We start from the raw sequence: 21962 nt of genomic DNA, 5'->3' as shown, positions 1-21962 counted from the left end.
TTTTGTTTCATATGCGTTCATGCAAGTTACACAAAGAGCTGCCCCTTTGAACGGGTTGTTTCCAGTGAAAGCCACAACAATGGACTGTTCCTTTCACCGTTTGGCTTATTTGTTGTTTATCACAAAGCGGCAGGAATTTGTCAAATTAGTTTGCTCATTTGCTGGCACACTTCAGTCAACCTTATTTGAACTATTTACTCAAACAAAAAGGCTCATTAATAACAAATGGAAGACTATTATTCAAGCTAATGGAATTGTTGGTTTTAAGATGCTCTGAGAATACTCTTAATTAGAAAATGGACTATTAAGTATGAGAGACATGTCACAGTTCTCATTATTAGTTGAGACAAAATTCTGGTAGCATTTTTCCAATTTAATCATTTATTTTTTTACAAGTTAATTTCTGTAGGAAAATACTTATTTGTTTGTTTATTTATTTGTAAACAACACAATAACATTTGATGCTTGACGTACCAAAATCAAAAAATACCCATTGCCATCATTCATATAACCCTTTTTTCAAATTAAAATGGTGGGGCCAAGCATACACTATTTTACATCAAGAAAGTTGTTATGTAAACATATTTTCGCAACTTGGTTAAATACTTTGGAACATGGGTGGCCAAAATGGAGGGAGCCTCCATTGACCACCAGCAGCCTGCAGGCCTTTTACTGAAAATTGATTACCAGGGAGTTGAGTTGGTGGTGTTGTTTTCGCATTTGCATTGGTGCACATTTGGAAATGACCCGATCACAACCCTAGTCACAATATCAATTAAAAAAAAAAAGAAGCAATGTGCAGCTAAAAATATATATATTTATATTTGTCTAACTTGCCAGTCATCCCGGTCATGAACATATGCACAAAGTTGAATCAAGACAACGGGACTGTTCTTGTTTATTGAATTAGTTGCGGGGTTTTTTCTTGTTTTCTGAAAATGACTCCAAATTATTTGGGCAATTACTTCAACAGTCAAACTAATATAATTTGGTCAGTATGCTTATGTATTATGACACCAAAGCATGCAATGATGAGATGATTTCCCCACAAATGATTTTAGCAAATTTTTCGTTTCAGAAGTGCGTATCAAACTAGTAGCCCTTTGCATTACTTGGTGCCCAAGAAGTAGCTTTCTCTTTCAAAGAGGTCGATGACTCCTGCCTTAGAGGGTGACCTGTATTAATAGCAAATTCCCTTTTTTTTTTTAAACTGCGTACTGGACATACTGTACATATGTGCATTCTCAAAAGGTTACAGCATTGGAAATCATAAACACAAATCAAAAACTATTATTTTCAATATAGCTTTATGGAAAGTATCATATATTTTTTCTTAATACTGTAGACGCTAGAAAGACGAGCAAAACATTTTTAATTGTTATTCTTAACGTTAGTCTAAGTACTTGTGTTTCTGAACAGAGCTGTGGTTCTGTCATGCAAATATATTTTTGTCCTGTTGGTATTATGCAGGCAAAATTCGCCAAAATTGAGGTGACAATGCGACTTTTGTGATGTCTTGATTTATTGATATTTCCCCCCTGTTTAAACAAAACAATTGTCAAGGTGGAGTGTGGATAATAAAAAAATCAATGTCATTGTTGTTCATATTTTTTTATTCTGTAATATGACCAATACTTTTCATATTCAATTGTGTATGAAAAAAAGTCACTGGTTCCTTAAAAAGCTAAATAAGCATTGGATCAAGGCACATACAAGACTGGCCAAAGGGCATACAATGCACTTTGGTTTTTTTAAACATGAAGAACAGGTAATTTCAAATTGTGGCAACAAAAATGTGTTCACTTTGAAAATAAAAAATCTTAGTCATCTTAAGGAATGCTAACACTGGGATCCTTTGAACAATCATGTATTTTTGGCCTTTTGGCTTGAATGACGGAGGGTACACGGTACTAAGGAATGCCGCCATTGTCATTTGGCCATTGTTGGCTCATACAAACAGAGATCGTGTGGGGTCCTGTGTCAGCCTGTCCAGTCTTCTTGTTTTGAGGCGTCAAGAGTCCCCTTAAAGTTGGTGTGCTTTATCTGCCCTGTGCTGTGGCCTACAATCCCATCAGAAAAATAAAAAATCATAATAAAATAAGAGTCCTGCTATGGTCGCTCTGCTGTGTTTCAAACTTGCAGAAAGTACACACCTAAGAAATTGGTGAAATAAAGCATGGCACAATATCTGAAGTGATTTGTTTCATGAACTCTAGAACAGTATTCTTTGTCAGTAGTAAATGAGACAGCTCGGCGCCGTTTCTTTTTCGTAATAGGGCACCTTGTCTGATTTAATTTTATTGATCAACTGTACCTTAGTTTGACAATTTCCGCCTTTGTTTTTCAGACAGCCACAAAGTGAAAACAATGACCTGTGCTTGTACTACAATGTTTTCTAATGTCTGATTGTTCAACACAGCAATTAAAACCCACTTTCACAGTTGACAAGTCATCATATCTCAGAACACAGAATTTATTTTTTAATTGGTTGATATTTTTTTTTTTTTTAAGTCAAGGAAATACAGTACAAATTACTACAAATCCCTAAAATATAATTGCAGTACTACACCCTGGTTCAGTGAGGGCCTGCAGGTGGAACGTTCTCAGCTGTCATAAAATGTCCTTAAATATAAATTATATGGCAAATGTACATAACATTGCTCCCTTAGTCTGATAGATCCAGTGTTTTGTCAAAGTCTTGCCAATCTGTTTACAACACATTCTCGTCATGAATGTCTGTGTGCAATATCATGAATGGGAGTAGTCCGAATCTGGTATTCCACTGTCTCTGTAGCTCCTGTTGTTGATATTGTTTTCGTTTTGTGGGCTCTTGTATAAACTCAGGCCATTAGGTGGAAAGATTGTGTGTATCACAAACTCCTCCTTGGACACTGGAAGCTGATTTATTGGTATCATTTGAAACGAAGTCTCTCTTATTTCTAGAATTGAGTTGTCCTTCTTAGTGCCAGCTTCGGCATAGTCATCCTTTCTTCGACGGCCTTTATTGTAGGTGCAGTTCCTTGAAAAAAGTGAGCCGTTCCTGTGCACGTACCAACACACCAATGCCAACATGATTATTGCCAAAAGTGCAACAGCCCCTCCGATGATAGCAGCCAAAGGCAGATTTGAATTTTTGTAAGGCTCTTTCTCCTGCTCTCGGTTTAAAGTCGTGGTTGGGTTATGCGATTTATGAGAGCCGGTCTCCGTCTCTATGCACACGGGCGTCTCGTCTGCTAGGTAGATATTGCTGGTCTCCATGGGAACCATACATATCCTGTAGGAAGACTCTGGCTCCAGCGCAGTGAGCAGGTACTCTGTCCTCTCCCCCTGTACAATTGTTTCAGTGATGGAGCCAAATGCAGGGCTGTGTCCAAGCTTCAGCCAGCTGAGTCGAAGGGCGGTCATGGGCTGCGATACCCTCCAGGATATGTGAACTGTATCTGCGCTACTTGACTTCACGCTGATTGTGATGATCTTTCTGCCTGATGACATGGTGGTGCCATGGTAATTTCTGCCCATATTTGGTCCCTTTACTCCAGGCCTTTTAGTCACAAACGAGGGCCAGTGTGGCTGTGAGGGGCGCAGAGTGTTGGAGACTGTGCTTGTCTCGTACGTGGGAATAAATTCTAAATCCGTGCAGTCAAACATGTCTGTAGTTAAGTCTTTTAGAGCCATGCCTTTTACCTTATCAGGCCCCTGGCACATGAATCCTCGCACATTTACTTTTGTCGGCAATGACCGGAGCCAGTCGCGCACCCATTTCATTCTGCAAGTGCATTGCCAGGGGTTGTTGCGTAGCAAAAGCTGTGTGAGATTGTCCAGATCTTCAAATACACCTTGTGGGAGGCTGCTCAGGTTGTTTCCAGATAGGTCCAAGCGGTAAAGTTGCCTAAGAAAAGCGAAAGCCCCTGGCGGCACCCTATTAATGTGATTATCTTGTAGCTGCAGCTTCTCCAAACTTGTGCCTGGCAGGTTAGCTGGTGGTGATGTCAGGGAGTTCCTCACCAACGAGAGCTCTGTCAGATTAATCAGATTGATGAAAGCCATCTCTCCAATTCCACGGTTATTGAGCAGATTTCCATCCAATATTAGTCGCTTCAGGTTGATGAGATCTTGCAGCGACTGTTCAGAAATGGATGAGATTCGGTTGTCTTCAAAGCGCAACTCCTCAATGCTCATGGGTAGGCCTGAGGGGATAGTACTTAGGTGGTTCCTCGAGAGGAAAAGCAATCTTAGGTGATTGCTGTCCCTAAAGGCCCCCTCTTCGATACTGACTGCTGACACTGAGTTGTCGTCCAGGTGAAGTTCCTCAATATAAGGAATCTGTGCTAAAGTTGCGTGCGTAATCATGCGAATGTTGTTCTCCTGGAGATGGAGCTCTTTCAGCCCGAGAGGAAGGTTAGTGGGGAACTCATCTAGATTGTTGCAGTAAAGGTAGATCTTTTCCACATTTGTGAGCCTGCTGAGCTCTGCTGGGATTCCTGAGCTCTTTATGCGATTGTTTTGTAGGTACAGCACTGTTGCATCCAGGGGTAAACCAGTAGGGATGGAAGTTAGGCCACGGTCATTACAGTAGATGAAGGTCCCATCACAGCGGCAGGCAGAGGGACATGAGGCAGATGTCACCAGTGGGTTAGCAAGGCCCAGCAGCAGTCCCACCCTGATGAGGGAGAGTGTAAAGGCCTTGCACTGACGTACCATCTTCACGCCGAGTTGCCAGGCAGTCTGATCACTCAAGAGCCTCCTAGGAAGAAGACACAAGAGTACATTTAATACACAAGGCCTTTAGGATAAGTCCAAATTCATGTACTTAGATTTGCTTGGTGTTTAAATTGGGCCGGAAGCACCATATAGTTTAAGTACTGGATCACGGTTCATTATTCTAAGTGATATGGTAGTACATATAATTTTGTATTGAGCTTCATTTATGACTGCATAGCTGCACATCATTCAAAAATAATACTATAAATAACTGAGTGGTAAGCTCTCAATACATTGACTCTCTGTGCCGTAGATCTGCTTTAATCGTCTGCAACCAAGCCGTGTTAAGTTTAGTAGCATCGACTGTGCCACAGACTTCTGCTTGTCAAGGCTGCCTTTCATTGTTACATACCAAATAGACAACAGTCATACTTTGAGTGACTGTCAAAGTACTGACATGCTGCTTTAAGTATTTAGTCCTATTCGACAGTACACACCAGATTAGGTTTTCTTTCTACACATAATTCGAATTGACGTTTTTGATATGTACTTTATGTAAACAATGTCAACACGCTTGTTGAATTGTACTGTGACGTGAATTATCGTGTTGCCCTTAATGTAGATCTTTTTTTTAATTCCTTATGGCTAGACTTTTTAAATAAAACCTGCCCTTTCTATTTCTCTTTCCCTGTCTTACTCACTATCTTACTCTCTCTCACAAGTTTCACCCCGATGAGGTTTTAAATTCCTGTTGAATTCAGTTCAGTTCAGTGAAGTGGAAAGACGCAAAGGCATACAAATGTTTCTATACCTGATGTATGAGAGGTCGTAAATCCTTTCTGATCAATGAAAAATCCAATCAAGGTTTTCTTCTTCCAAAATCCTTTCTGAAAAGACGTTTTTTCTGAGGGCTTTCTGGTGATATCCTGACTGGTCAGTATTTGCAGAGCTGAGCCTTGTTTGGACGATGACCTCTGTTGTCAGAGGCTCATGCCTTCACTGCCTTTACCATGGCAGATAAGCCTGTTGAATAGGCATCCCCTCTCAGTGACAAAGCCTGCGTTCTCTCTGGTAATATAAAAAATCCTAATGGGTGTTGAATTTGTCAAGATCAGTCGCCATAACCGTAGATTTGATTTTTTTTTTCTTCCACACCCACAGTTATAGCAATCCTGCCGGCTTTAATATAGGCTCCTTTCTACAATCAGGCCCAGCATGCATGATGAGTTGACACAAAGCTGGTCTGAGCCATGCCAATCCCCTGTACCATAGGCTCAATCAAGCCCTGTTCACTTGTGTACTCCAGCCCCTACAGGTAACCAGAATCCTCTTGTCCCTTGTCAAGCTTGTATATGCATTAATCCTGGGCTCCACTTTTGGATGTGGGTGAACAGTCTTCTCTCTCCGAAAGAGGTAAACCGTTGAAAGAGGCTTCTAGTTTTGGGCCAAGCCTCCCTCATGAATCTGGAGTTTGATTCATGCTGGCATCTTTTGACACTTCACCTGTCCTGAAAAAGAAAAGGAGGAGAGACAAACATACTTAGTAACCTGTAATCTCTTGAAATGGAGAAACACGACTGCAGTTTTAAAATTTGTTTGGGGGGAAACAAACCGGTTTCTTACATTGATAAATTCAACTATCTTTTATCTACAAATCTGTGTGATTAGAAAATGTGAGTGATTTGTACTTCACATTTATTATTCAAATGCTCTTTTTGGCTTTGATCGTGACCCTTGACTTCGTAATAGCTTTAAGCCAAGAGAACACACACATTGTTTGGTGATCACAACAGCAACTTGCAAAAATGTGCCCTATATGCGCATCTGAGTACAGGCCATTTAATTATTTTGAATTTCACAACTTTTTTTTTCTTACCATAGTTCATTTCATTAAAAATAAACACTGTACATAAAAAATAAGATGTTGAACTAGGTTTTCTGATTTGGATCAAAGGACGATCCAGTCAGTGCTCACGTTGTTAGCAAGCCTATTTGAATTTCATATGTGGAGGTGAAAGGCTGTTGCATCTATCCCTGTCTTCCCCGACTTGTCTGCGACCCCTTGACCCCACATCACCCCCTCTTTTAAAGCTTTGTATACGCTTGTTTAAAAAAATAGAATTCCCTCCGCCGAAGAAAATTTTGTTTTTCCATTTGAACATAATAGCTCTGCGACCATTATATGTGACCTGCTGGCAGCTGCCTTGTGCTGTAAAAGGTAACTCGGGAAGCAGGGCCCCAGCCATTTTGCTGTTGGTTGCCCAAACCAAGGGATGGTTGGGGTTTTGGGAGCCTTGCAAACCCCAAATGTGATTGATAAAACGCTGTCTCGTAGGTATGAATTTTGCTTTCAACATAGGTCCTTTTAAACGGCGCCATAAGTTGTGAAATATAAGCTGAGGAACATTACGTGATGCGTTTTCTTTGAACTTTTGCATCGAAGTGGGGGAACCATTAAACCTTTGGAACAGGGGTTTGTTTAGAAAGCTGAATAAGAGCGATCTGAGAGTTTTGACTTTTAATGCAACACATTGTGAAGACATTTCAGTTCTAAATGGTGGTTTTCACCTCATTGAAAAGGATACATTTCAGTCCATAATAAGAGAGGTCAGCAAGACCAGGCTACATTTGTTCAAATATGCTTTTATGATGATTTGAAATTATCTACATACATTCGGAGTGATACGAAACTGCTATGCAGTTTTATGTTTAATCACAAAGGCTTTTTAATATATTTATTCATTCATTTATTTATTTATTTTTAAACTAAGAGCATAATCTGTCTTGGCTGCAGCGTTACTCTTATTACCCATTTGATTTTTTTCTGCACTCTTTGGGTTTCGGCAAAGAGCCCCTCTCCATGATATACTGCAAGGCAAGTATGCTGGACTTCAGCAGAGGAGCTTTTGGTACAAAATGACAACATCCAAGCAATTAGACAAACAATATATTAAAATGGCATTATCACTTGCTTGTCCCTGCAGGATGTATTTATATATGCTTAATTGTTTTGAGGGCTATGCAATACCAAACATCTACTGAGAGGAACGCCTTTATGCATCATTTTAATGTGGACCACTGGCCACACAGGAGGTTTTGTCGACAAGCAGGCCTCATTAAGTCTGAACTGGCAAAATTAAATTGAGCATTCAGCTAAACGTGTGTGAGGTACTTTTCAAGAGAAAGCAGTAGATGTAACATAGATAACACAAAACTGGATATTGATAAGCAATTTTAACAGCGACAAATGCATTTCTCAGCAGAGGAAAACAAATCCTGCGTTTAGGGGAGAAAGGACTATAGAAGTTGTAAAGACCATCTAAATTATTCATGAGACCTGAAATTAATTTAGTTCCACAGAACCTATCCATTTGGGAAATAAGTTTAGTTGGAATCTTTGTTGATTACTAATTTTGAACCAATAAAATAGTTCTGTGACGGATTGTGACAAGACAAAGTATAGTTTTATAATATCTATACTTTGATTTAAATTAGGTTCTATGATTTAGTCAAGAACACTAATTGTGACAACAAGAATACCAAAAAGCTATGGCTTCCTGTAAGGATGGGCTGAACAGATGATACTGTACTTTTGGTGGCCCACTAAGCCCGGAGAGGCCTGGGAACATCAGGGTTTTTTTTTTCTCTTTTGTTCCAAACTGAAAGGAGAGAGCTGCAGCAGCTGCAATTATTTTTTCCCCACGTGGGGGTGGTACGCACCACAAGATGTGTGAAAAATATGCAAGTGTGTGTGTGTGTCTGCCTGCGTGTGACAAGCTAAGCTGCAAAGAGGAGCACATCTTAGCCTACAGGCCAAGCGCCCACTTACAATATAGGGATTTGTCAACTGCTCTCCATGCCCCGCTACTTTCCTCAGTCAAATTGCTTCCAAAGGTTATCTAGCTGTTTTATTGCAGTATTTGAATGCTCAGCTATGTTTGTCACTGGTCTTACCATTGATGGTAAATATACTTTGGTGGCAAAGTAGATTAGAACAATAAGGAATGATATTCAAGTGCCGAATCTGAGCAATTTCTAAAAGGAGGGGTTAAGGGATGTCATTCCTGCAATATGTTACGCAGACAGCAATTTTGCTCATGACCTGGTTCGTGTTTAATCTAAAATGGAAGCAATTGGCTGGGAACTATAGCCGTAGGCAGTCATCAGTGAAGATAACTCATGTGCCCTCCTGTCTATGTTGAACCAAATTAATTTTTATCAAATACTGTAGACTGAACTTGTGCACATTTCAGTCATTCCACAGCAATTTTCTGGTTGGTGAAATTAGGACTGTAGTCTCATACAGTAGTACATCTGTTATTTGTTTAAGACCGGATGACCTTATTGTCTTATGAAGATAAAGGCTGAGTGAAATTGGATTAACAACTGTCTCTGCAATGGTGTTTCCAGTAAGACGCGCGTACAAGAATGGAGACGAAATTGCACAAAGCTGACATTAGGAGGAAATGTGCTGTCAACTGAGAACACTATTTAATGCAAATATCTTTGGGAGATGTTTTTTTTTCTTCTCTTCAAAACAGCCAATGTACATAAATGCGGTTGAGCAAATACAACACAAGTATAGAATGTGGCCGAAGGGCGTGGAATGATTTGTTGGTTTAAGGCCGTTTATTGCGATCTCCAAACATATTGGTCCAGGTTAAGTGGGGTGTCGGGACGTGAGTGGAAACTGCACGGAGCCGTCCCGACAGAGACGCATTTAGCGGAGTTTGTCCAGCTGGCTCTGCGTGCGCATCGCTGCGGGATGTGCGCTGCGATTCAACATGCCCGTGTCTTGACAAACCTTGGCGCCGGCTGGGCTCAAACCACGCTGTCTCTCCTCTCCTAATCCAATCAAGCTTGTGTATTCACTGATCAAAAGCTCAAACGGCCGGCGCAAAGATAACACGTCTTCACCACGTTTGCGCCACAAGAATGGCATTGGATGTCATTAGAGACGGCTCTTGGCCACTGCCTCCGCGCAGTGTGTGTGGTGATGTGTGTGTGTGTGTGTGTGTATATATATAAAATATAATATATGTTTAAATCCCCCCCCCCCCCCCCCCCGAAGTTGATATAGCTTTGAGTGCGTTAATAGACGAGGTCGGTTTGGTTGGTTGCGGAGAAGAAAAAGAGCGCTCAGTATTTTTGACACCGTCGCTTTCAGTTCCAAAGCCTGCAGCCTGCTATCCAACCGAACACGTCCCTCGTGTTTTCTATGAGGATAGGGATAGTTTCAAATAAAATCAATCAATATAGACTGCGGATTGTTTTCTAACTGAGCTTGTAGCAGACGTTTTGATCATGACGTCTCTGATCCACTGATAGAGACTTTTGACTTATGCAGGAATAAATGTTACGATTGCGTGACAATATATGTTTTATGCTATATGTTCTGGTATATTTTAATATTTATATTAACTGTGTACAGCGCTTTGTAACAGATGCAGCTGTTGTGAAAGTGCCATATAAAGATGTATTATATTGTATTGTTAGATGCGGTGTAGGACTCGACTTGAAACTCGTTGAGTCAAAAAGACCACCCGTTAAAAGAAAGAGAGAAAAAAAGGAAACACAAAGATGCAACCCCCCCCCCCCCCCCCCCGACTCTGGACAAAACCAGTCAGAAACACTTACCTCAAAAGACAACCCAAAAAAGTTACAGGTATCCTATGAGGGGATTCAAGACAGAGGGGGAAAAAAGTAATCCTGTCCGAGTGCCGATTCAATACAGATCCCAAAACAGTTTCTCTCACTCACGGAGCCAGAACTGGATTGGCTGTATCTGTAGCACCACTATGATATTGAGTGATGCCCCCTCACACATCCACACTCTTCAAGTTGCACAAGGACATGCGCGCACGGATTGGTCCCAATAACAAATGTGGACTTATGTTTGCCTGTAGCCCTGCTCCAATAGAGCGCTGACGTCATGTGGAGGCGGAGTCATTCTCTCGCTCACTGTTTGCTTGCGAGTCTCTCTCTCTCTCTCCCTCTCTTCCCCCCGCCTCTGGAAAAATCTAAAGAGGTCTGCAGTACTCGGGGACTACACTAGGGGGAGTGGAGGAAAAGGGAAACAAACTTGACAGATGTGGAAGAGGCTGGTGGGGACTGGTTAAGGAATCATGCTCTTAAGATGAAAAAGAGGGGAAGGATGAAAAAAAAAATCATTTTGATGAACCTAAACTGGTTTTTATCAAATCTAGTAGAAACATCACAGATTGCTTTGACTCATGAACTGTATCCACAAATGTCGAAGTGGGTGTTCTCATATGCAAGGCATTCATTGTTTATACCATCAAAATTAGTTTGTCTATGGTATACCTGAACCCTACTGCCTTTTAGACTGAATGCTTGACCCTGTTGGTTGCATGTTTAAGTGAAGCCAAACGTGCCCTCCGAGGCTCGAAGCAACATTGAGTCACCCTTTTAGTAATAGGGTTTCCGACAGTCTCTCTGTGTCATCTCCAGTGTCTCCCCCCTCAGGCTTCCAACCGCGCCAAAATCATAGCCTGCAATAGGGCTGCTCTTGTTCAACTGTTGACTGCAGATCGGCAATCAGATATGGGTGACGCTTGCCGCCGTAGGTGTAATTGAAAAACCACTTACTTAAATGTCATTCACCAGTCCCAAAACTACTTTGTGACACCATGGTAAATACTGTTACACCATTCATCAACTTGTGGTTAAACCACATTGGCCAGCAGCATCTGCCAACTCCAGTCTTTTTTTTTTTAAATGGGTTACACATGGACTTTTGTTCGCAACACATTTGTATGCAAAGCTTGTTTACTGTGAGGTTTGTCAGAGCACATGATCAAAATGCGATGTATTATGGGTGCACTCGCTGGTTGCTTATATGAAAAACAATAAGATGACAAGTTGAAGTCGAGGCTAAGGTGCAATATTTGGAGAATTGGCCCATATCAACCTAGAGGGGATGTACGACCCTACCATATCCTAACATCTTATTCAATATATGCAATCCAATAACTTCTACTGATGTATTTTTAATGCTGGTTTTTACTTTGTCTTTTTAGAAATAGTCATACACTCAAGTTTTTCATCCACTTGGCCATGCTTCCTGTTTAGGTTGCATATTTAGAGAAAACATCCATTCAGGATCATGTTTGAGCATTTCATGGACTGGTTTGTCGGCAAACGCCGATACAAAAGATTCTGCAGGGATTGACAAATCCAACTTTGTGCTGATGCGGAGGGACACATCTGCCCGTCTAGTTGTACTAACAAGTTGATTGCTAACATCCCAAAGTCTTATCACAGGTTTTTAAATGTCTTTTTGATTTTGTTGCGGGAGCTAAAATTTGCAAGTTGTGTGACTGACAGTTGGGTAACACAGCTGTAAACCAACATCACATGTCCTATTCTATCAAGCCTGTTGTGAAAGAAGTCAAAATAATCCAATTTGTGTCAAAAAGAGACCAGTCCACAACTTGAGCCAATTCAACCACACTTTCTGGGTTATTTTTGACCCAACATTTTTTTAAAATCAGAGCTTCCATTGAATGGGTTATTGAGAGCTCACCTCTGTGAAAATGCTTAAACATGCAATCACCGTATTGCTATTATTGATGTCACGAGTCACATCTTTGTATAATCTGATAACATGGCTTCTGATTTTTTCCACACTTCAGTACAATGAAAATGTATTGCTTGGTTGATCCGTTGTGGATGAATGACCCTGAGAATGGTGGTTGCTGTTGCTAACGCGAGATCTCCTTGCCATTTTCTTATGGAATACAATCTCGTCATCATTCAAAACGACATGTAGCTTTACTCCTCGAGCTGGGTTACCAAAAATGTTGGTGAACTCAATTCAATTAGAATTATATCCTGTATTGAATTGTCTATTATACTGTGGAACTGCCCTGTCTCAGTTTCATTTGCCTAATCGTCTTAATTATATTATCCTTTCGGACCAGGTGCTTCATGCCCCCCGCCCCCCCCCCCCCCAAAAAAAAAACCCTAATATAGGTGAGAAAAGGTCAATCTGTGACATCCTGACTTGATCCTCGTCTTTTCTCTAAGGGGAGGCAGGGGAAACCTGTGACTGACCCCAGCTCAGTTTCCTCTCTAAAATCGACTGCAGACACATCTGTCAGCGACTGTTGATTGACCTGCACTCAGACATACAAAGAGCCCCATCGGAGGATGCGGGTGTTGGATTTCAGTTATCTTCAGACTTGAGAAAATCTATTCCCCTGTTTATCTTTTGTTCAGGGGGATAGGTGCCCTTTTTTACCAAGGCTGCAGTTTTATTCCGTCTATCCGATTTCTCCAAGTTTTGTAGCAGACAGCTTGTGACTGTTTAAAATAAGGGACATGTTAATGGCCTCGATCTGCTGAGCTAAATGTTCTCTACAAAGACTTTTGATTTTGGTGGCTACACAACAGCCGTTATTGTCTAGGTTATGGCAGATATCACCCAATAGGAAGGCATGCTCTACTTTCTGGATAGTCTGCTGCATGTGCACACAGGATAATATGGACTGGAGATATTTACTCTCTTGATTGTGCATGTTTGTGGCACTCTGAACACTGATGAGAATGTGTTAGCGTTATTTCTAGATGTAGACATGTCTGTATTTTATCCAATGCCAAATTAAGGTAAATCGGTGATGCTAACTAACCCCTCTTTATTTCCCCTTTCATTTTCCATTCACATTATTTGCGTATTCATTTTATCCGGGCAATTACCGCCTGGCCTCTAATCTCATCAGCATCACAGCAGTAAGGATTCACTCAAATGAATCAGTGATATATTAGTTGGAAATTGTCCAATTTGTAAAACTGTAGGTGGGCAATACGTCAATGACAGAATAGCCTATTCTTAACATTGGTGATAAGCAAAGGTTTGCATTTAGAGAACACTGAGCCCCATTTAAGTAAGATAGCTCATCTATGTTTGGTAAAACCTTAGCTTCTTCTAATGCGGATCCCAGATGTTGTGGGACAAGTTGACCCCTTCATCTCTGGGGACGGGATGCAACCATGAAAAAGAAAGGGAAAAAAAAACAACAACATACTGAAGGGGCCGACATCCTGCTGCTTCGACAAGCCAAGGGACCTTGGTCAGCCGTCATTTAGGCTGTTTTTGTGAGAGAATGACAAGCCATGCAAATAGCACAGTCGGCTGTTTTTTCCCCTTTGTCTTTTGTTTTCTTTAGTTGTTCTTATGGTTGCAGTTGTGTTGTCTAAAAAGAAAGAGGAACACAGGGATGAGTGAGTTCAGTGAAAAAGGTAGAGGGGGAGTAGGAGCTTACTCGTCAGCCTTAGGACCTCCCATAGGTTAATGACCCCAAACACAATGCTCAGTGATCAGATTAGATAGAGCACTCTCCCCCACTGCACTCATCAGCACAATAAAAGAGATAAAAGAAATAATTACCATACAGTGTTTTCATATCCCAGACGTAGAATCGCTAATTTAGCTAATTGAAGCCCTGTTTTGTGTCTTCATTTTGTAACCGGTTTACTCGTCTGATACTTCATTTGTAATTACCCAGATTTTAGTCTCACTGCTGCAATTCGTTTACCAACAAGACACGTCCACTTCACATTCCTCACTCCAGGTGAAAATATAGTGCATGAGTCTCATCTAGTTTTCAAGATCTTAAGAGGTTGGTGAAAAGGTCATTTCAGGTTTATAGCTGTATGAGCAGGAAGCTCGGGCTAATGTTATCTCGCACAACAAACCAAGTCTTTGGTGCTCTTGATAAGCTAAAATAGATTGTACAACAAGAGCTCAAGACCTGTTGTGGCCCTGTTGATTGGAGAAAATACAGGAAGTAAACATGTGCAACAACGGTATTTTGAGTAAAGAGAAGGGGACAGGGGGCACACAAGTAAGGAGGTCTCGTCACACGGAGGTGCTGAGATTGTGATCAAAGTGTTCGCTTATCTGTGCAAAACAGGAACTTTAAATTTGCTTTATCACTCATCTAGATGACATTGTTTACCCTTATGAGACCTTTTCAGTGATTTCTTGACTTGAGTCCTTCATCAACATAATCACGAAGCAAGATATTGATATTGAAACATCGGAGGATTTGTAGACACATGAGACCCAATTTGGCATAGCATCAGTCATTTGAAGTCTTGAAACAACACTTGTCTACATTTTACTTTTTGTAGCACTGTCTTTGCACAGCTGTGATATGTTGGCATTTTGTTACTGAGGTGCTAAGTCAAGTCAAGTCAAGTCAACAGTATTTATAGAGCACTTTCAAACAGCCATCGCTGCATACAAAGTGCTGTACATGGAGCGATTTAACATACAGAATAAACAGTAAGACGAAATGGTAATAAAGGCGGTAGAGTAGCGTCCTCAATCAAGCTATTGTTGCTAGGTGCAGAACCTGAGAAACTTGATTGTCGTTTATCGTTGTCTGAAGGTGTTTTCAGGCGCCTCAACTCCTCACACCACCAAGAGGGTGTTTTTTTTTTTTTTTTTAACCTCAGTGTCGGAAAACAGTGCTTTGGCACTGACTTGAATACCTTTCTATTCTGCAGCCCTTAGCCCTCTTCAAAGGAACATCTAAAGCAACTTGAAGTGCAGTTATGACTATGTCTTAAATTGCCTGCTAACTTTTTGACACAAGGGTCTCAGGTGCTCATGCAAGAGTTGAGGTAAATGACATTTGACGTAAAACTAAAGGAAACTGAAGTAAACCCCTATTTTGGCCAACTCCGGTTGTTTTTTTGTTTGTTTGTTTGTTTTTAAAGTGAACACTCAGCAATAATGCACCTTGCATGTGTGTATGTGTATAGGTGTGAATTACATCAACAGTCACAGGGATAATGTTAAATCGCGAGACTGAACAATCACATATTCAAGCGCTCACCAGTGAAACTAGGGGCAGGCTTGATTTGACATACTTGGACATTTGTGCTGCTTTTCACAGCCTGAGTGGTATATAGCCTTGAACTACCTCGTTTTACAAAGGTATGATAAAAGCTGTGGCATTTCACACTCCAGGAATCACTCTTTTTAACCCACCGGTCAAATACAACCAGTAAGTGACGTCAGAAGTCACACAGCAAATTTGTAAAAGCAGAGATCAGTGGCATCAGTGTATTGCCTTGAAGTGTGAATTTATGGTATTTGTAGTAATGGAAAACGAATCGACCAGCCACAATACTGACTGCTTGCACAATCTGACATCCAATACAGGTGCTGTATCAAATCTGCCTTTATGAGGCTAACGGAATACTTTCTCAAGTTCTACACCGCCACAAAATACAACCGCAAACTGCACACAGGGTTCCAACGATACCTTTCTGTTTGGACTCTCCGTCCTTGTTACTGACAGATATGACCTGATTTTACTAAACATTTGTGTGGCAAAAACAGGTGCACAATTTATTGCTCACACAAATGTCCAAGATGATCTACAAACCTGGCACACAATATTGCCATGCCATTCATTTTGCATGGCCTTTAAGCAGTCTAGACAAATTGTGAAATTTGACACATGTAATGTGATTTACAATTTATGTACGGTAATCTACCACCCCCACACACACCTGAGAGTAATTGCATTTGCTGATTTTTGCATCTTGAAATACCACATCTGCAGGTCCAAAATAAGAACCGCTCAGTGGAAGAAGAATAGTTACAACTGTTTTTTTGAAACGCCAAAAACAAAACTTGTAACATGTCGTCTATGGAGCACTTCTATTTTGGATCTTCTGAATCAAGGACTGACGTGAAGCCTCTCACAAAAAGTCATGACATATCATACGACGACATTTCTTTCAACTTTGCATTTTTGTACATCTGGGTCATTCAGCGTACTTTGACAAATGGTGCTGGGTTCTCCCAAGCTGTTTTTCAGTTGGGCTGTCCCAAATTTGAAGCATGTTATGCACATAAATGTTGTCATTGCTGGCTTCCCTAACAGTATCAAACAATCCATTTATTTTTCTGTAAAAGTATTTTGTCTTCCACATTCTACCCTCCAAAACTTTATTTTGCTCTCCCAAATGTTTCATGGTGAAAACATCAGCACTGCCTGAAGTGGAAAAACCCTTGTCAGAGTCCACATAAAGCAAAAATAAATGTCTTACACATTTTTACGCACGAGAGGCAGTGATGTTAACAACCTTTTCAAATTGGATCATCAAAAATTTTTATCAAATAATGTTTCCAAACTATGAGAAACGGATGTATTGTCTCTGCTCTCAAACGCCTTGTGCATATTCATTGAATGCAGAGAAACTCAATCACATCTTTCAACTGTTGATCCAATACCACTACTATGACCTGAAAAAATGCATGCGTCTACGTGTAGCTACTTCCGTACACCAACATAACTGTACATGTTTGAGCTACCAAAAGCATGATTCAAATTCAGAGCCAAAAGACTCTGTTCAATGTGAGATTCATCACCATTCCTTTATCTGCAGCAGAATAGTGATGTTTTCCTCTCATTTAAGGTTATGCTTCAAGAATACATAATGCTAACGTTAGCCACCTAAAGCTGGACTATCAAGAAACACAGCAAAAATATTCTGCCACTTCATTTTTTTTCAAATTCTTGGGAAACTTCTGCTGTTTGTTTTAGCCACAACCCAAACAAATGGGCAACACACCCTCACACAAACTCGTTTAAATTTTTTTATTCATTGGTATATTTTGCGTGTGTCAATCAAATTTTTTGGATGTCCATCATACACAGATTTCCACTATATGTGCGTCAGCCCAGTCCCTATCACTCCTGATTGCGGGTGTCCACTGTTTCTGTCTGTATCTGTCTTTATAATTCTCACTATCTCTATCTTAATACATACATGTGACACTGTATTGTTGTGCAAGCATTTTGTGGTGTGTTGAGCTTCACTCATGCAGCTTTCCTGTGCAATCTTTGTGTAAAATAAGGTTGGCACACCTTGAGTTTTAGAAGAAACCCAGTCTGTTATGCTCCCGTGTTTCGACGCACAAGTTTTTGGAGAGCTGAGCCAACATTCTGCCAAATACAATCAAGTTCTATGTGCACTGGAACAGCAGCAACCCCCAATTCTCTCAGGATAGATGGAGCCCAGAAGAGGCTCCATTTAACCCCAAAGGATTAGTGCTCATGCCTGCTTTAGCACTTGTAAAAGGGAAAGCATCTCAGCACATTGAGTCAATAGGGATTCAGGCTCTACTGGCTTCCCACATAAAAAATGAACAAAGAGAAAACAGTGAAGCTTCACTCTAGACTTGAACAGCGATAGATGTTTGCCCAACCCACTTTCCTGTTTGACCTTCTGATCCCTACACAGTACATTACAAGACCAAATATACTTGGGCAGCTATACTGTCAACACTGTCTTCAAAGCTAACCTCAATATCAAAAATGTATATATAAAGACAACCCATGGATCAACATCCACTATCAACATTCTTACTGTATCCGTTGTCTAAATTCACTTCAACATTGCTTTGCGACAGTATGCCAGAAGGCAAATAACATTTATTAAATAATGACTTGTTCGTCAATATCTGTTTTGCAATATTGATCAGGTTTTCTTTGTAGCGGCTGGGCTGGGACATGACACTGCCCTTTTCATACAGAAAAGACCATGTCTAACATCTTTTTTTAAATTTATTTTTTTTGCTTTTTGCATGGCTCCACTGGTACATACTCTTGTCGGAAAATATGATGGCACACCCTCTCCAACACAGTTTTTTCTCATATAGAGTTGTACATGAAATTGGAGGCAACAACCTCGGCAAATTATTTGCTTCTTGGAAGCATGTATTGTTTCCAATATGTCGACAAATCACCGCTTTTGCAATGTATAAAGGACGCTCAATTTTTGTAAATGTCTTGTGCGATTCACTCTGTGATCGCCTTCAATTGGGCTCCTTTCTTGTCTTCGGGGGAAAAAAAGGATTCTGCTCATGTACCGTATTTTCACGACTATAAGGCGCCATTAAAAGTCTTAAATTGTCTCCAAAATGGACAGGACGCCTTATGGTGCGGAGCGTCCTTTATATGCGCTGAGTTCCAAAATCTGACTGACAGCCGACACGCTGTTTATAGAGAGAAAAGGCGGAAGTGACTGTGGCCAGGCATGCGGGAGAGAAGTCGGCCAATCAGGGAAGGGTGGGCGTGTATATATACATATATGGAGAGGGAGAGAGAGAGAGAGAGGGAGAGAGAGGACAGACAAGCTAGTCCGCCAATGGTGAAGGGTGGGCGTGTAAGTGGACACCTCAAGCCAGTACCAACACTTGTATAGCGTGTGGCAATGTGCATTGTTGCAAAACAACTCCGGTTTTGGTTTCTAAGAACCCCTGAAAATAAATTCGACAAAAAGACACGCCTACGAAGCTCAGTTCAAACTTAAAGCCACCGGTTATGCTTTTGGCATGCGTGCCCATCTCACAGCAGCGGTGAAAAAACAAGTCAAGCAAATGAACTCTGAGCTTGCCGTTATTCCCGGAGGCTTGACTAAAGAACTCCAACCGTTGGACATTGGCATCAACCGGGCGTTCAAAGTAAAGTTGCAAACGGCATGGGAACAATGGATGATCGGTGGCAAACACAACTTTACAAAGAGTGAGAGGCAGCGCTTGGCGAGTTACGCCACAATACGCAACAACGAGAGGGAACGCGGCGTTTTTGATGGATTACGGTACTTGCACAACTGTTCAATTCTTTCTACACACACGCGCTGCCACCATGTTTCGCTCTGTTCTTTACTTTCAAATGTGGGAAAGCTTCACACGAGAGAAATGTTAACTTTGCTGTTGCTACTCCTTCTTTCCGCTCGGCAATGCGTAGCAACTCACACTAGCATGTGATGCATTCAATGACAACTGGGATGTGCAGTCCTCTGCTTCTGATACAGAGGATGAGGACTTTGATGTATTTCTGGGTGATGATTGATCGAAAAACGTGAGAACATTGTACGATGGCTAAATAAAATACACCCAAACTCAGTTCTGCTTTCGTTGCCTTTTTAAAAACGTGTTTTTATCTTATCTGTATGTCTTGGCATGCTACCGTATGCTTCAAACTAACGTGTTAGAGTGCGCGCATGCATGCCGTATGTTTAAGCTGGCGTATGTTTTACCACTGTAAAACTGCGCCCATTCGTACGATGCGTCCTGTGTATGTGTAAAATACAGAAATGTCACGCATTACTGAGACTGCGGCTATTAGTACGATGCGTCGAATAGTCGTGAAAATACGGTAGTCTGTTTCCTAGTGGTCATTATAGTTCAGAGTTGATTTTAAATCCATCCATCCATCTATCCGCGTATCCGGGGCCGGGTCGCGGGGGCAGCAGATTTAGCAGGGAAGTCCAGACTTCCCTCTCACTAGCTACTTCTTCCAGCTCTCCCCGGGGATCCCGAGGCGTTCCCAGGCCAGGTGGGTGACATAGTCTCTCCAGCGTGTCCTGGGTCTCCTCCCGGCGGGACATACCTGGAACACCTCACCAGGGAGGCGTTCAGGAGGTATCCGAATCAGATGCCCAAGCCACCTCATCTGGCTCCTCTCAATGTGGAGGAGAAGTGGCTCGAATCTGAGCCCCTCCCGGATGACCGAGCATCTCAACTTATCTCTAAGGGAGAGCACGGACACCCGAATTTAAAATTAATGATTAAATACAAAATTGTTGCTCATGGTGTCAGGGAAAGTTGCTAAATTTATCCCCAGACCCATTTAGCACTGTTGGTATTTTACCTTTAGTACTATCTTGTTTTCTACAGCCTCAAACTCGAGGTTTCACTTTTGCCCATGAGCAGTATGAAGACCTCTTAGTCTGGGGCGATTTCGAAAGGTGTGGCCTCTGTCAGGGTTGCCTGACAGGCGAGGTTTTGTCTGTTGACTTTACTCCTCCGTTTACATTCCCTTGTGTTTGTCTAGGCTTTCATCACGGCTCCGTTCAAACAAGCGCCAGCAACTGATAAAACATATGCCCCCACTAAATCTCTCCCTTACGCACTCACTTTACACACATGCACACATGCTATGCAAGTGACATGTGGACAGACTTTGATTTTTTTTTTTTTTCTTTTTGTGCCTCTGCAGCAGGTGATGTCCTAAAATGCGATCATCGCAAGTTAAGTTGTGTGGTAAATTGTGCTGGAGGCTGTTGGTTGGTTGGTTGAAATAACAGTTGTGTATCACATTGAAGTCTCCAATTGCTGAAATACAAAATACTTCTTCCATGGGAAGTTCACCGGCATGAAACACATGACTGGCCATGTCTTTAATTCTCAATGAGGGAAAACAGCTGTGTTTTCACATTCGGCTTGTCAACTCTGCTGTTTACATTTTTTGGCGTGAGCCGAGACTCTTGAGCCACCCAACGGGAATTAATCTGCCAGTCAAGCAGGAAGAATGTCCTCACCGTGTGTGGATTGCTGTCTGTCTGGCGTTGGCGGTCGCAGTTCGCCAAATTCCTCACCTGCTATGGGGACTGGGGGATGGAGTAGGAGGAGCAGAACATTTCGCCGTGTTGGGACGGAAGAGGTGGGGGGCTGAAAGTGATGTCACATCTGCAGCGTTGAGTGAGCTCCAGCTCTTCATGGTGATGGCAACAAGGAGATGTGAAGGTTTTTGCAAACCAGGTGCAGTCCTCACCTGCATGTGTTTGTTCCACCCTGCTTGATTAGGGTTTAGCATCCTACTAATGAATATTGTTGCTTTTGTCTCTTCACTGTGGCTGTGCCGTGTGTGGTTAGGGCACAAAGGCTCAATTGGGAATTATGTAGCACTCCCTCGAGGAAGCACGTGTCCCTCCTCTCGCTTTAATCACAAGTGCGTACTGTACTCGTGTTCAAGTGAGCTGTACACACTCCACAGCCGATGTCTCTTTTCAAACAAAGTATATGCCTTAAATTGGTTTTGTGTTGGTATGGATTCGGTCCCGCAAGTTCTCATTTTCTTTGGCCTACTTTCCATTTTACTTTTCTTTTTGACACTAAATCAAACAAGTACTGTGTATTTGTTTTTTGCAGTTACAATTGATTATGAAATCAGCCAGTTACTATCAAACTTGTCACTCTGGTTTTATATTTCATTTTACCAACTTACAACCTTTATTGTGCTACTTTTACAAAACTATAGAGTTGATGGAACGAGTTGCATTCACTTTTTTCACAAAGTTTTGAAATTTCATCCATCCATCCATCTTCTACCGCTTATCCGGGGCCGGGTCACGGGGGCAACAGCTTTAGCAGGGAAGCCCAGACTTCCCTCTCCCTAGCTACTTCTTCCAGCTCTCCCCGGGGAATCCCG

General features: G+C 41.5%; 2 protein-coding genes across 5 annotated transcripts in view; one reads left to right on the top strand and one right to left on the bottom strand.

Annotated features, from left to right (window-relative positions):
* macrod2 (mono-ADP ribosylhydrolase 2) overlaps positions 1-21962 on the top strand; it is a 384195-nt gene that overhangs the window by 50263 nt on the left and 311970 nt on the right. The window lies entirely within an intron of this gene.
* On the bottom strand, positions 1596-10603 carry flrt3 (fibronectin leucine rich transmembrane 3). 2 transcript variants are annotated; one of them, XM_052079608.1, is made up of 3 exons: positions 10333-10603; positions 5513-6204; positions 1596-4744 (listed from the first exon to the last, which is right to left on the bottom strand). In XM_052079608.1, exon 3 carries the CDS (start codon positions 4699-4701, stop codon positions 2749-2751), a length of 1953 nt encoding a protein of 650 aa, XP_051935568.1. In that variant the 5' UTR covers positions 4702-4744; positions 5513-6204; positions 10333-10603; the 3' UTR covers positions 1596-2748. The 2 variants fall into 2 exon arrangements, with proteins under 2 accessions (XP_051935568.1, XP_051935569.1); XM_052079609.1 differs by lacking the exon at positions 10333-10603 and having other exon boundaries at positions 5513-6730.

This window comes from Hippocampus zosterae, chromosome 11, assembly GCF_025434085.1.
Source record: "Hippocampus zosterae strain Florida chromosome 11, ASM2543408v3, whole genome shotgun sequence".
Classification (NCBI taxonomy): Eukaryota; Metazoa; Chordata; class Actinopteri; order Syngnathiformes; family Syngnathidae; genus Hippocampus; species Hippocampus zosterae.
Note: the sequence above shows the minus strand (reverse complement) of the source record. Positions and strands in the feature narration are given on the sequence as shown.